Here is a 14,244-nt window from a genome sequence, read left to right as displayed (position 1 = left end):
TGATGAAAGTGAAAGAGGAGAGTGAAAAAGTTGGCTTAAAGCTCAACATTTAGAAAACGAAGATCATGGCATCTGGTCCCATCACTTCATGGGAAATAGATGGGGAATCAGTGGAAATGGTGGTTTACTTTATTTTGGGGGGCTCCAAAATCACTGCAGATGGTGATTGCAGCCATGAAATTAAAAGACGCTTACTCCTTAGAAGCAAAGTTACGACCAACTTAGACAGCATATTAAAAAGCAGAGACATTATTTTGTCAACAAAGGTCCATCTAGTCAAGGCTATTGTTTTTCCAGTAGTCATGTATGGATGTGAGAGTTGGACTATAAAGAAAGCTGAGTGCAGAAGAATTGATGCTTTTGAATCGTGGTGCTGGAGAATACTCTTGGGAGTCCCTTGGACTACAAGGAGATCCAACCAGTTCATCCTAAAGGAAATCAGTCCTGGGTGTTCATTGGAAGGACTGATGTTGAAGCTGAAACTCCAATATTTTGGCCACCTGATGCGAAGAGCTGACTCATTGGAAAAGGCCCTGATGTTAGGAAAGATTGAAGGCAGGAGGAGAAGGGGACGACAGAGGATGAGATGGTTGAATGGCATCACCGACTCAATGGACATGAGTTTGGGTAAACTCTGGGAGTTGCTCATGGACAGGGAGGCCTGGCATGCTGCGGTTCATGGGGTCGCAAAGAGTCAGACATAACTGAGAGAACTGAAGTGAACTGAAAGTGCTTAGATAATAGCATTTGATGCACACTTTCAGAATTGCACACATTTGTTTTACGGATGTGAAAACCCCCTGCCAAATGGGAAATGTTAACTTCTTGATGACCGTGAGCACATAGCCCCAGATCTCCTGGAGACTAAGGACTGATCAAATTAACCCCTGTAACACTACCCTGTTCCCTCACTATCAGCCAATCAGAGAACTGTGCATGAGCTGATCACATACCCTGCCACCCCCCTGTCCCCCGCTCCACCTCAAGATGGCTTTTAAAAATGCTTTGCTGAACCCCTTGGGGGTAGCGAGGGGCTTTTCAGGGTATAAGACATGTGTCTCCTTAAATAGCCCTGCAGTGGTTATAAACCACTGCAGGGCTATTTAAATAAATAAATAAATAAACTAAATTAAATAAATTAAATTAATAAAATAAAATTAATTAATTAATTTATTTAAATTAAATTTAAATAAATAAACTAAATAAACCTTTCTCTGCTCCACATTCTGAAGTTTTGGTTTGTTTGGCCTCATTGTGCCCTCGGACACACGATCTTGCACTAACAATCACATTTATACCGACTTTCCCACTACCACTTCAGAGTAGTTCTTCAGAGTTATCTAAGAGGCTGTCTCCTTGGCTATAGTCCTTACTTTGCCCCCAAATAAAACTTAACTCACAACTGTAACATTGTGCACGTTTTTAGTCAAAATAACAAAATGTATGTTAAATGGATAGGGTAAATGGGAAGGGGTTATGAGGGGATGAGAGAGGTTAAAGAGTAGGGAGTATATATACAGGAGTGTAAAAACTCCCAGAGAAGGTGGCATTTGTAAAATAGGAATAGTGTCTTTTCTTTTTTAGGCCTATGGTGAAGATTTAATAAGAAAATACAGGGATTCGTAAAACACCTTCCAGAGGTCCAAAATGGACCTAAGAAACCTGTATGCAAGGGGGCCCACCTGGAACTCAAAGGAAGGGGGAACGTTGGTCAGGACGGAACTGTAATGGAGGTGGACATTGCCTTGACGGAACGGTGATCCTCTGAAAATTGGGCCGGGTGGAAACGTTTGTCCTGGAGGAACGTGGATCCCCGAGGAACCTTACTGAGGGCTGAAATCTGGCGAGGAAGTACAGTTACCCTGGCAACGACGCTCTCCCGGTGCGATAGACGGTGGTAGGCGGGAGTAGACGGGACGGGGCTTCCGGCGGAAGTGGCTAGCCTTCCACTGACTGTCAGGGAAGATGCTGCGTTCAGTGTGGCAGTGGCTTTGCCTCGGACTATGCAGCCTCCTGCTGGGACAGGCGGAGGCCCCGACACCCGTGGAGCCGCCAGAGCGGAGCCGGCCGTATGCGGTGCTGCGTGGGCAGAACCTGGGTGAGTGGCCGCTGACCGGCGGTCGGGTCTGCGCTTTCGCCGCTCCGGGCAGCCGGAGCCTGGCACGCGCGGTGTGGATGGGGGGCTGGGGGCGGGGGGCAGTGTGAGGGCAGCGGGTGCTGGTGCAAGCCCTCTCCGAAGGCCTGGGGCTCAGCGGAAGGTTTGGTCCACTGTGGGCTTGATAGGTGCAGGTTGCGTGAATGCCCTGGATAACCCAGGTCACACTCTGGGTCCCCTTCCTCCGTGACTATGTGCGCCCGAGCTAGGCAACACGGCGCATAATATACCTCACCCCCTCTGCTTTCCTAACAGGATTAGTAGTCTTAGTCCATAATGATCATTGGCATTTGTTGAGCATTTCCTATGTACCGTGTTGTACTAGGCACGTTATATACATGATTTTATTTGAGCCTCACAGTAACTTAAGGAGAAAGGTAAGGTTTACACATAAGGAAAGTGAAACTCAAAGAGGTGAAGTTATTTGCCCAAGGTTACACAGCCAGCCAGGTGGACAGACTTCCCTGGCAGTCCAGTAATTAAAACTCTGCTCTTCCACTGCAAAGGGCAGGAGTTTCAAAAATAAATAAAGGAAGTGGTGGAGGCCAGTAGGAGAACCTTAGTTTTCTGGAGCTTGAAACATCCTTTTGGGAGGATGTCATCAAAATGCACACACACATATATACATATAGAAGTACGTGACTCTGGAAGGGGCCCTGGAGCTCAAAGCTTGGCAAACTTTAAAAAGTCTTTTGTGCTGAACTTCATTGGTAGGTCTGTATATTTACAGTGCTGCCACGTGGTACTGTTTCTGGATTACCTTGACTCTCCATGAGTTCATTGTCATGTATCGACCACTTACTTTGTACCCGAGTACCTTGTACTTGCTCCATGGTTTCCATACATCATCCTGCTTAATACTTTAGAACAGGATTTCTCATCCTGGGTGCTGCTGACATGTTGGACCAGATGATTCTGTTTGAGGGGCAAGGGCAGTGGGGGGGTGGGGGTGGACATACTCTTCTGAGCACACACTATCTGAGCACTCTGAGATATTTAGCAGCATCCCCAGCCTTTACCAACTAGATGCCAGGAGGACACCCCACTCCCTGTTCAGAGAATCAAAATGTCTCCTGACACTTGCCTAATGTCCACTGGAGGCAGAATCCCCATGGTTGAGAATCCACTGCTGTTGTGTAGAACAGTACTATTCAAGGAGTGGTGGCAGAGCCCTGTGAAGTCTGCAGACTGTTTGTTATCTGCAAAGAGATGTCTTAGAGCACTTGAGATTATTTAGAAATCTGACAGTGTGACATTGTTGCAACATCCAAGCAACTCAAAAGCACTTCTAGGTCTCTAAATGGGAATGCTTTCTAGGTAGTGGGAGCTGCTAGTGAGTCATGCACAGTAGGGCTAGGTAGTGGCACTGGGACAGACAAGTTACAAAAACTAGTCCTTTACCACAGATTGTTTGAGAAACACTCCCCTGGACAGATCTATGCAGTGGGAATTTTTATCTCCATTTTTACAGAAGAGGAAACAGAGATTGTGTAACTTCTGTAAAGTCACGTAGCCTGTAAGTGTAGATGGGAACCCAGACAGTCTAAACCCCAAACCATGTGTTCTTGACTGCTGTGCTGTGTTGCCTGTCTTGGTGATAATAACGGCTCTCATTTATCATGTGCTTATTATCTGTCCGGCACTGTGTTAAGTGCTTTTCATAGAAAATAGGAAAAAATTTTTGAGATCTAAAATGCAGTTTATTTGAGTAAGACACAGTTGACAGTAAAAAAAAAAATCATGATGTGGAGGTGCTTTTAAATTTTCTAGTATTTTGGTTGGTTGATAAACAAATACACATAAGTATTCCAAATAAGAGTTGGAACTGCCAGGGATATTGTAGAAAAAACGTTCACATTCAGTGGAAAGCTGGACCAGATGTCCTTTGAGAGCCTTTCAAGGCTAAGATTTTAGAAATCTTTTAGAATATGTTGGCCACTTTTAATATTATATTTAAAACAATAGATTCCATGTGACAGTGTTAACTCAAGCTAAAAAACAAACAAACAAAAAAAGAGCAGTATTAGAATAGTTCCAAAACAGTACAAAAACATTTCACTGGAAATTTGCTGTTTAAATGACATTCATCTTTAGCCCTCAAGAAACTCACTCTTGTGAGATGGGTTTCATTTGCCCCATGTTACAGGGTAGAAACGAGGCTTGAAAAGGGGAAGTGACCATAAGGAAGGCCCTAAGTAGCCTTAAGGGCTTCCCAGGTGGCTCAGTGGTAAAGAATCCACCTGCTAATGCAAGAGACATGGGTTCGATCCCTGGGTCAGGAAGATCCCCTTGGGATGGAAATGCCAACCCACCCCAGTATTCTTCCCTGGGAAATGCCATGGAAAGATGAACCTGGCGGGCTACAGTCCATGGCGTCACAGAAGAGTCAGACACGACTTAGCGACTAAACAATGCCACCACCAAGTGGTCTTAAAGTTCTCCCAGGTCCTGGGAAATGAAGAGTGGCAGGTGTATCCAGGCCCCAAAGGTTAGCTATCCCAACAGATTATTGTGCACCTGACAACTTGGGGTTTAAGCTCTTCTTTTTTCTTTTTTAAAGAAGACTTACATTCTCCAATTCTAGTCCCCTGCATTCCTGCTAGGAGGTTTGGTTTTGTTTAGAGCCTTTTCAAAAATAGGTTGGGAGGGGTGGGGGACATTGGTTTAAATGGAATAAGACAACTTTAGGTCCAATTATAGACAGAGCGTTAGAAACTCATGGCATTCAGAACTTTGAAAATGAGGGCAGGTGTTTAGGTAATGAGGCCTATTTTGAGATAGGTTTTGTTTAACAGAGACCCTTAAACTTCCCTCTGGCCTCTTGCAGTTTTGACCCACCGTCTTTGTCACCTTCTTCATCCTCCCTCCCTCCCTCTCCAGTGAAAGGTGATCTCTCTATACAGCCAGTTTTTAAATAATAGCTCGGTTCAGTGAGTGTGTGGGTGGGGTAGATAAGATACCCTAAATTACTCATTTAAATAAAACTTTGGTCAAATCTTATTGTTTTTTTTCAGAGGAACAGTAAGTTATCAGTCTGGAGACCAAGCATGGTTAGGCCCCAGGTAGAACCCAGGTTACTTACCAACACATACACGTACATTTACTTATTAAGGTAACTTCATTTGGGCTCCCTCCAAGGTTTCTGGGACAGACACACAAAAGGGCTGCACACCACTTCTGGCAGGTTGCTAGTTAGGTTAAACCCCACGCCCTTATATCTAGTCTTGCACTGGTGGAGGGGGCGGGGCGGGTAACAACAGGTTCCATTCCTCACCTAAGCAACCTAGAAAATTTTGATGTGAAATTCACTGTCGGAAACCTAACAGATTTATGAAGTTGTTTCATTGCTTCTTTGACCAGAAAGCCCTTGTCAAGATGCCCCAAGAGACTGAAACACGTCATTCTTATTGACTCTCCAATCTTTATGAATGGCTGTAAAAACAGAGCTGGGCTGCCTGCTTCTGTTCTTGTATCCCTGTAATGGGATGGTTCTCCACGCAGCAGCCAGAGGGATCTTTTTTCTAACTAAATCAGATCATGTCCCTCTTTGCCCATAAGTGAAGTGAAAGTCGCTCAGTCCTGTCTGACTCTTTGCAACCCCACAGACTGTACAGTCCATGGGATTCTCCAGGCCAGAATACTGGAGTGGGTAGCCTATTCCTTCTCCAGGGTATCTTCCTGACCCAGGAATCGAACCGGTGTCTCCTGCATTGCAGGCGGATTCTTTACCAATTGAGCTATCAGGAAAGTCCCATAATCCACTCTTTAAGCTTCCTAGTCTGCACCGCCCTGCGTGAGCTGGCTGCTCGCTTCCTGCCCAGCTGCCTTTCTTCCCTCGCTCCTTCCTCCTGGCCACTTTGGCCTCCTTCCTGTTCCTTGGCTTTCTGGCTTGTTCTGGCCTAAGGGGCTTTCATTTGTGGATCCTCTGCCTGCAGGTCTTCACACCTCTTCCATTAAGGCCCCAGCTTGTGTGTTTCCTCCTCACTGGCTTCCTCCACCACCCCTCCCCCATCACCCTCACATTCCTGTTTTCCTCGCAGCACGTAAAGCTACATTCTCTCCCCACGTGCACAGAGACAGCCCCAGAGAGGTCTGTCGTGGCTGGTTTCCCAACACCCGGCATGGTGCCTGGTACCGAGTGGCATTGGGCACATGGCTGTCAGCAGACGACTTGGAGAACTTGAGCTGCCCTTGGGCGGTAACCTGTTTTCCTTTTGCAGTGTTGATGGGAACCATCTTCAGCCTCCTGCTGGTGACCGTGATCCTCATGGCATTCTGCGTCTACAAGCCCATTCGGCGCCGGTGACAGCTGAGCAAGCAAGTCCTTCCGTGAGCATCTGGGAACGGAATAAGTTGTGTTGCATGCGGGTCAGTGGAGAAGCTGGAATCAGAACTTCACTGCTTGGAAATGATCTTTGGTCTGGACAGTTGGTAAATTCTGAACAATTTAGAAAAAACATCTAGCCATTGTCTTATCCTAATGCTGGAAGGCAAGCATTGGGCCACTGAGTCTGCTTCTCAGTGTTTCTTCTTATATCTGGCTGTGCTTGTTAAGAGTAAGACCTGAAGTTCCAGGGTTCAGCGTAAAGATGGAGTGCTCACGAGAAAGAAAACATAACTTTATGAGTGGTGAAAAAACCACCCTGGATAGGAAAATGTATGTTTGAAACTGTTAAGAGAAGGAAGACTTGACCTGTTGACATTCCCTACTTAAGAATCATTTGGTCACAATGGGATAAGAATAACAAATGATTTTAATTATCCAGAGGTGGCCTCGATGCCCTGTTTGCAAAGCAGTGTCCACTGTAGGGAACGTAGGTGGTACCCACCCCCCTCCACCCCACTCCTCATGCTGCATAGAGCTCTGTGCTCAGATGCCTCCACTGAAGTTGGGGTTGCCAGGTAGGCCTGTGACCATGGACACTCTTGGGCTGGGAGGCTCTGGGGGCGGCCGGAAGTATAGCAATTGGCCCATCTCAAACACGTTGACTTCCTTGTCCTGCAGTTAAGTCTTTCCAGCCTGTGGCCTGGAAGTCAGGGCAGCTTTTCTGATTCTCACAGGCGCTCTTTTCTGCCCTGGGTGGGCAGGGCGTGGGGCGCGGCATATGTGTGCATTCACTGTCAAGGCCAAGGGGCACGTATTTGTGTGTTTACACAATTTAATTTCAGCTTTGAAAATGCTGCTATTCATTTGCACTGTTGGTGAACTGGAACATCCCCCCGTGGAAATGATACTTTCATTCTTAACAGTATTTATTTTAAGGGTGCTAGGCTTATCTTACTAAATTAAAATGCTTATCTTGTTTTGTGCTCCATTCTAGCACAGCACTGATTTTTTTTTTTTTTTTTTAAACAACCTGAACTAAATGTGAAATAACTGAAGTGGGATACTGTAACTGACCTAACGATTTTGTGTGTAACCCTGGACTGAGCCGCTGACATGTCCACTGTTCTGTGCTTCTGTGCAAAATGTCCATTAAAACTAAAGTAACATCTTATGTGATGTTTTATCCTAGTCATTATTTCACAAGCATTTAAAATGCAGGTGTGTGTGTGTGTTGGAATCTGATTTAATCTCTTAAGGAGGCACTGTGAAGTAGAGCTCTAAGCTACTCAGAAAACTGAGCCCTAAGTAATCTCTCAAGCTGGGCCAGGGGCCAGAAGACCTGGATTCCTGTTCCGGCTCCAGTTACAAACAGGCTTAACTTCTCTTAGAGCCTCAGTTTTCTTATCTATAAACCAGTGATATACACACTTTATCCTTCTTTATTCTAGTGAGGATCAGGTGATGTGAAAACTAACACAAACGGAAGTGGGATCACCACCGCTGGCCTGTGACTGGAGGGCGGAGTGGTGGGGATTCTGAGGGGCAGGGACAGTCACATCACAGGAGCCCACATCCTTGCCTCATCTGGGATGCCCTGTTGTGTTATCTGCCTAAACACTTATTGCCATTTTTAGCATTTTAAAAGGAAAGAGTAAAAACTTATCAGACCCATAAACCTTGTGCCCGGCCTTTTGCCCTGTAATCGCCAGCCAAGTAAACCAATCATGTTTGGTTTTCTGAAACAAACTGGCCATAGTCATTCTACATACACATGGAAAACCCAGCCTGTGTGTTCATCCCCCTGTTACCATCTGTTCAGTATGAGAGAGAGTAGTAAAGGTGAAAGAAAGTATCAATTCTGGAAGCAAGAGAGAAATAAACTGAAAGCTTCTATGCCCAGATGCTGTTTTCAAGTGGAATTATTCTCCTGGCCTTCCGCTTCAGGGGTGCAGGGGACAGGGGTCAAACCCTAGGTTCCCTAAGCTGAACTCTACTCAGGTTACTTGCCACGCCCCCCAGCAAACACATGAGACTAATATACACAAAAATGGGTTATTTTAGCAAACACTGACCTTAACATCCTCTAAAGTTGAGAGTAAGAAGTTTGCAGGTTGTTGCTTGAGATTACAGGGGCTTGGAGTCGTCTTAGTGGATCACACATTTTTCCCTTGCAGGATCTCAATCGTAAATCCACACTCATTTCTAGACATGGGTCTCAGTTCAGTTCAGTTGCTCAGTTGTGTCTAACTCTGAGACCCCGTGGATTGCAGCACGTGAGGCCTCCCTGTCCAACACCAACTCCCGGAGCTTACTCAAACTCATGTCTACCGAGTCGGTGATGCTATCCAACTATCTCATCTTCTGTCATCCCCTTCTCCCACCTTCAATCTTTCCCAGCATCAGGGTCTTTTCCAAGGAATCAGTTCTTCGCATCAGGTGGCCAAAGTACTGGAGTTTCAGCATCAGCATCAGTCCTTCCAATGAATATTCAAGACTGATTTCCTTTAGGATGAACTGGTTGGATCTCCTTGCTGTCCAAGGGACTCTCAAAGAGTATTCTCCAGCACCACGATTCAAAAGCATCAATTCCTTGGCACTCAGCTTTCTTTATAGTCCAACACTCACATCCACACATGACTACTGACTGGAAAAACCATAGCCTTGACTAGATGGACCTTTGTTGGTAAAGTAATATCACTGCTTTTTAATATGCTGTCTAGATTGGTCATAACTTTTCTTCCAAGGAGCAAGCATCTTTTAATTTCATGGCTGCAGTCACCATCTGCAGTGATTTTGGAGCCCAAGAAAAGAAAGTCTGTCACTGTTTCCATTGTTTCCCCATCTATTTGCCATGAAGTGTTAGGACCAGATGCCATGATCTTAGTTTTCTGAATGTTGAGTTTTAAGCCAACTTTTTCACTCTTCTCTTTCACTTTCAAGAGGCTCTTTAGTTCCTCTTCACTTTCTGCCATAAGTGTGGTGTCATCTGCGTATCTGAGGTTATTGAAATTTCTCCCGGCAATCTTGATTCCAGCTTGTGCTTCTTCTAGTCTAGCGTTTCTCATGATGTACTCTGCATATAAGTTAAATAAGCAGGGTGACAATGTACAGCCTTAACGTACTCCTTTCCTGATTTGGAACCAGTCTTTTGTTCCATGTCCAGTTCTAACTGTTGCTTCTTGACCTGCATACAGATTTCTCAGGAGGCAGGTAGGATGGTCTGGTATTCCCATCTCTTTAAGAATTTTCCACAGTTTGTTATGATCCACCGTCAAAGGCTTTGACGTAGTTAATAAAGCAGAAGTAGATGTTTCTTTGGAACTCTCTTGCTTTTTCGATGATCCAATGGATGTTGGCAATTTGATCTCTGGTTCCTTTGCTTTTTCTAAATCCAGTTTGAACATCTGGAAGTTCACGGTTCACATACTGTTGAAGCCTGGCTTGGAGAATTTTGAGCATTACTTTGCTAGCATGTGAGATGAGTGCAGTTGTGTAGTAGTTTGAGCGTTCTTTGGCATTGCCTTTATTTGGGATTAGAATGAAAACTGACCTTTTCCAGTCCTGTGGCCACTGCTGAGTTTTCCAAAATTGCTGGCATATTGAGTGCAGCACTTTCACAGCATCATTTCAGGATGTGAAATAGCTCAACTGGAATTCCATCACCTCCACTAGCTTTGTTCGTAGTGATGCTTCCTGAGGCCCACTTGACTTCGCATTCCAGGATATCCGGCTCTAGGTGAGTGATCACACCATTGTGGTTATCTGGGTCATGAAGATCTTTTGTGTACAGTTCTTCTGTGTATTCTTGCCACCTCTTAATATCTTCTGCTTCTGTTAGGTCCATACCATTTTTGTCCTTTATTGTGCCCATCTTTGCATAAATTGTTCCCTTGGTATCTCTAATTTTCTTGAAGAGATCTCTAGTATTTCCCTTTCTATTGTTTTCCTCTATTTCTTTGCATTGATTACTGAGGAAGGCTTTCTTATCTCTCCTTGCTATTCTTTGGAACTCTGCTCTCAGATGGGTATATCTTTCTTTTTCTCCTTTGCCTTTTGCTTCTATTCTTTTCACAGCTATCTGTAAAGCCTCCTCAGACACCATTTTGCCTTTTTGTATTTTTTTTTCCTTGAGGATGGTCTTGATCACTGCCTCCCGTATAATGTCACAAAGCTCTGTCCATAGTTCTTCAGGCACTCTGTCAGGTCTAATCCTTTGAATCTATTTGTCACTTCAACTACATAATCACAAGGATTTGATTTAGGTTATACCTGAATGGTCTAATGGTTTTCCCTACTTTCTTCAATTTAAGTCTGAATTTGGCCATAAGGAGTTCATGATCTGAGCCAGTCAGCTCCTGGTCTTGTTTTTTGCCAACTGTATAGAGCTTCTCCATCTTTGGCTGCAAAGAGTATAATCAATCTGATTTCGGTGTTGACTGTCTGTGATGTCCATGTGTAGAGTCTTCTCTTGTGTTGTTGGAATCCGGTGTTTACTATGACCAGTGCGTTCTCTTGGCAAAACTCTGTTAGCCTTTTCCCTGCTTTATTCTGTACTCCGAGGCCAAATTTGCCTGTACTCCAGGTGTTTCTTGACTTCCTACTTTTGCATTCCGGTCCTGTATAATGAAAAGGACATTTTTTTGGGGTGTTAGTTCTAGACGGTCTTGTAGGTTTTCATAGAACCGTTCAATTTCAGCTTCTTCAGCATTACTGGTCGGAGCATAGACTTGGATTACTGTGCTATTGCATGGTTTGCCTCGGAAACAAACAGAGATCTGGACATGGGTCTAGCTTGGACTTTAAAAACTCCATCAGTCATGGCACTGGCAGACGGCTTCTTTACCACTAGCGCCACCTGGGAAGGCCAACTCCATCATTCAGGGCACCACAGCCATTTGAAATTGCCATAGTGCAACGTATCTTCTTTGAGGTCATCTGCGTTTGTGAGGAAACCTTAGTCACACACGACTGAGGACTGGGAGGCGTTCTAATATTCCAATAACACACACAACAGGAGGGGACTACAAAAATGTGGAGAGAGAAAAAAAAAGCCTCTAAAGCATTCAGAGTATTGTACGAGCACCCTCTAAGGAAGCTGTCTTTATTTGTATTTTGAGAGTGAACACATATATGGAAAACGCTGTGATGGTGATACAAGGCTCAGTCCCTTTTTAACTGACTTCCTAGGGAGAAAGTCAAAGACGTGGAAAGCAGAACAATGGAATGCGAACACAGAAATTACCTCTGTTCACCTCGGTGAGTAAACACATGGCCTAAATGCAGCCATTCCCAAGACGCGTCTTTGCTGGAGGTGAAGGCTAAGTAAACAAAACGCCAGGCTGTGTGTGAGACAGGTGTGATGCTGCATATACTGGCCTTGTGTGCGGAGAAGGAATTTTGGTCAGACCATGAAGAGGAAGGCAGATGGTCACATGGAATCACAAGTCCAGTTCTTTGTGACCGGGCACGTTTTGCTGGCAACAGTTAACTGTACACACGGCCGTTTACTGGAACAGGGGCTTCGGTTTCCCTTCCCACCCCCAAAGCAGCACAACAGGTAGGTAACGGACGCAGAACAGAGGAGCATGTTGTTAACTGGGGGACTTCAGTGCAGCCTGTGGGAATGAATCCATGGGCCGGGCTGGAGTGATGGTGCCCTCGGCCGCATTCCCCAGGGTCCTCTTATGTTGTGCGATGGTTATTTACAGGACGGTTAGACAAAATAGTTAACTACTAAAGGTATCCCAAAAAGGGCCTGAGAAAATCTGGTTAAAATGTATAACCTTGTATTGCTACGGATGGGAGCAGTCGTTTTTATCTCTTTTAAAAATAATAAAAAGATTCTGTTAAAAAATATATTTATCCAGAAAGATGTTGATTTGAACTCTAAAAAGCAAGGTGGATTCACCATTTTCCCTTTTGAGTACAGAGCCACTGAGTTCTGTCTGTAGCTCCCTTGCTCATTTCAAGCCCACCCCTTCCTCTCAGTGTGCCCAGGGCACGTGGTGGGGTCTTCCCAGGCCTCTGAGTGGAGACCTCTCACCAGAGAAGGCATGGAACACACCCCTGCTTTGGTGATCCTTTGGCCAGCCTGCCCACTTCAAGAACAAGCCTCGGGCTGTCCTAGCTGCTCCTTCAGGGTCAGAATTAGCTGCCTTGGGTTTAGCCTGGAGGATCCTGCTCTCAAAGGAACTGCCTTTACAAATTCAAATCAGGCCCCTCCTCGACAAGAAGAGGAGTGAGGTGGTTTGAAACTATCAGTAATTTTTAAGGCTAAGGCAACTTCCGTTGTCATCTGTGTATCTTAATTTGATGCAAATAGTTAACCCTAAATCTAAAATAGATCCTGTACTTATCTCCTCTTCAGCTGGGGTGGGAGGGTTGGAATAAGGTGGGGGTGGCTTAGGAACAGTGAGGGTGCCCTGGAAACCCTGTACAAAGGTAAAAATTAAAGAGCAGATCGGCACAGGTGATCCATTTCTTTGGTGAACTGTAAAGAAGTGTCTCCTAGGTCCTCATACACCACACTCTGCAAAGGCTGCTCCTCTCTTCTATAAAAGCACCCGACTCTGCAAGAACTCATCATCACTCCTTGATAAAAATTAATCTACAAACCTGGGGGGAGGGGCAGTGGGAGGAGGGACTGGGTTTGTATCTAAAGCTGGTAAGTAAAAAACGTGACCTGCAAGCCAACAGAGCTAATGGAAAGTGACGATGCTCTCCTCCCCTGATGCCTGGAGCGCAGGGGCGGCGGGACCCCAGCCCCTTCACAGGGGAGCGTGGCGGGTGGGCCCGGAGGAGCCCCGGCTCTGCACCTCTGCAGAAAGCAGGGGACAGCTGCCTTCTGCTGCACCCGTGTGAGATGCAGTCCCGCGCAGGCGCAGTCCCTCGGCGGGAGCGCAGACAGGAGGCGGGAGGCAGGTGGGCCTATTTCTCAGTAAGTGACAACTGGAGGACTTGCTGCAGCTCCGCCTCCTCCTCGCGCAGCCGCAGCTCGCGCTCCTCCAGCTCTTTGGCGGAGAGCTCCATGGCCAGCTGCAGGTCACTGTCAAAGCGGCTGGTCTCACTGGAGGTGCCAGAGCCCAGACCTTCGGAGCTGCTGAGGAGGCTCTCCTGGATGGCCCTGCGTTACAAGCACAGAGGGGAAGAAACAGTCACCCGCGCGGGCCAGCAACACCCATGCTTCTTAGCCCGGGACCCAGTGCCCGCCGTGCCAGGCGCTTCTTGTCCGCTCAGTATGCATGAGGCCATCAATCTCACCTAACTAGGGGTGCAGGTGCTGGGTGCTGGTACACACCTGCCCGAAATTACCCAGCCTCTAAGGGCAGGGCTAAGAATTGAACTCGGATCTATTTTAAAGCAAATCCCAACTTCTTCAACAGGTTCTCATATGTGCCCAGACTATAGGAAGATGCTCCATAAAATGAGTCTTTCCAGGTTAACTCCTCCTCAAACGGATAATCTGGCAACTCTCCAGTGGTCCGGTGGTTAGGACTCCAAGGTTTCATTGCCAAGGGCGTAGCTTTGATCCCCAGTGGGGGAAATTGTATAAACTTCCCACTAAGGGCAACTTAGCCCTTCTGTGATCATATTACATTCTTCGCAGAAGATCAGAAAACATTAACGAGGTGCCTTTCTGCCCGTGACACTGGTAGAGGAACTGGTCAGCAATTCTATCACCAGTTCCTGGAAGCTCAGCCACCGTGAGCTTAGAGCTAATTCAATGAGGAACTGCCACAAAGGAAGCAGGAGAGCCAACATT

At 46.0% G+C, this 14,244-nt stretch overlaps 2 protein-coding genes across 2 annotated transcripts in view; one reads left to right on the top strand and one right to left on the bottom strand.

Moving 5' to 3' along the window:
* The first annotated feature begins 1,786 nt into the window (after positions 1–1,786).
* Positions 1,787–7,024, top strand: C17H12orf76 (chromosome 17 C12orf76 homolog). Its single transcript, XM_070386007.1, has 2 exons — positions 1,787–2,098; positions 6,376–7,024. The coding sequence occupies exons 1-2, from the start codon at positions 1,966–1,968 to the stop codon at positions 6,459–6,461; spliced, it is 219 nt and encodes a 72-aa protein (XP_070242108.1). The 5' UTR covers positions 1,787–1,965; the 3' UTR covers positions 6,462–7,024.
* Positions 7,025–11,551: 4,527 nt separating this feature from the next.
* Positions 11,552–14,244, bottom strand: part of ANKRD13A (ankyrin repeat domain 13A) — a 34,494-nt gene continuing 31,801 nt past the window's right edge. Inside the window, exon 15 of the mRNA XM_005891493.2 lies at positions 11,552–13,605. Within this exon, the coding sequence (XP_005891555.1) occupies positions 13,410–13,605 (196 nt within the window). The 3' untranslated portion in view covers positions 11,552–13,409. The remainder of the gene's footprint in view (positions 13,606–14,244) is intronic.

This window comes from Bos mutus, chromosome 17, assembly GCF_027580195.1.
Source record: "Bos mutus isolate GX-2022 chromosome 17, NWIPB_WYAK_1.1, whole genome shotgun sequence".
Lineage (NCBI taxonomy): Eukaryota > Metazoa > Chordata > Mammalia > Artiodactyla > Bovidae > Bos > Bos mutus.
The sequence above is the reverse complement of the archived record's forward strand: the minus strand, read 5'-3'. Positions and strand labels throughout refer to the sequence as shown.

What these genes read in the sequence shown, in the direction of transcription:
- C17H12orf76 (XM_070386007.1), top strand. Translation starts at nt 1,966, where the DNA reads ATGCTGCGTTCAGTGTGGCAGTGGCTTTGCCTCGGACTATGCAGCCTC. An exon ending in GCTGCGTGGGCAGAACCTGG is followed by an intron (nt 2,099 to 6,375) that starts GTGAGTGGCCGC and finishes TTCCTTTTGCAG; the next exon opens with TGTTGATGGGAACCATCTTC.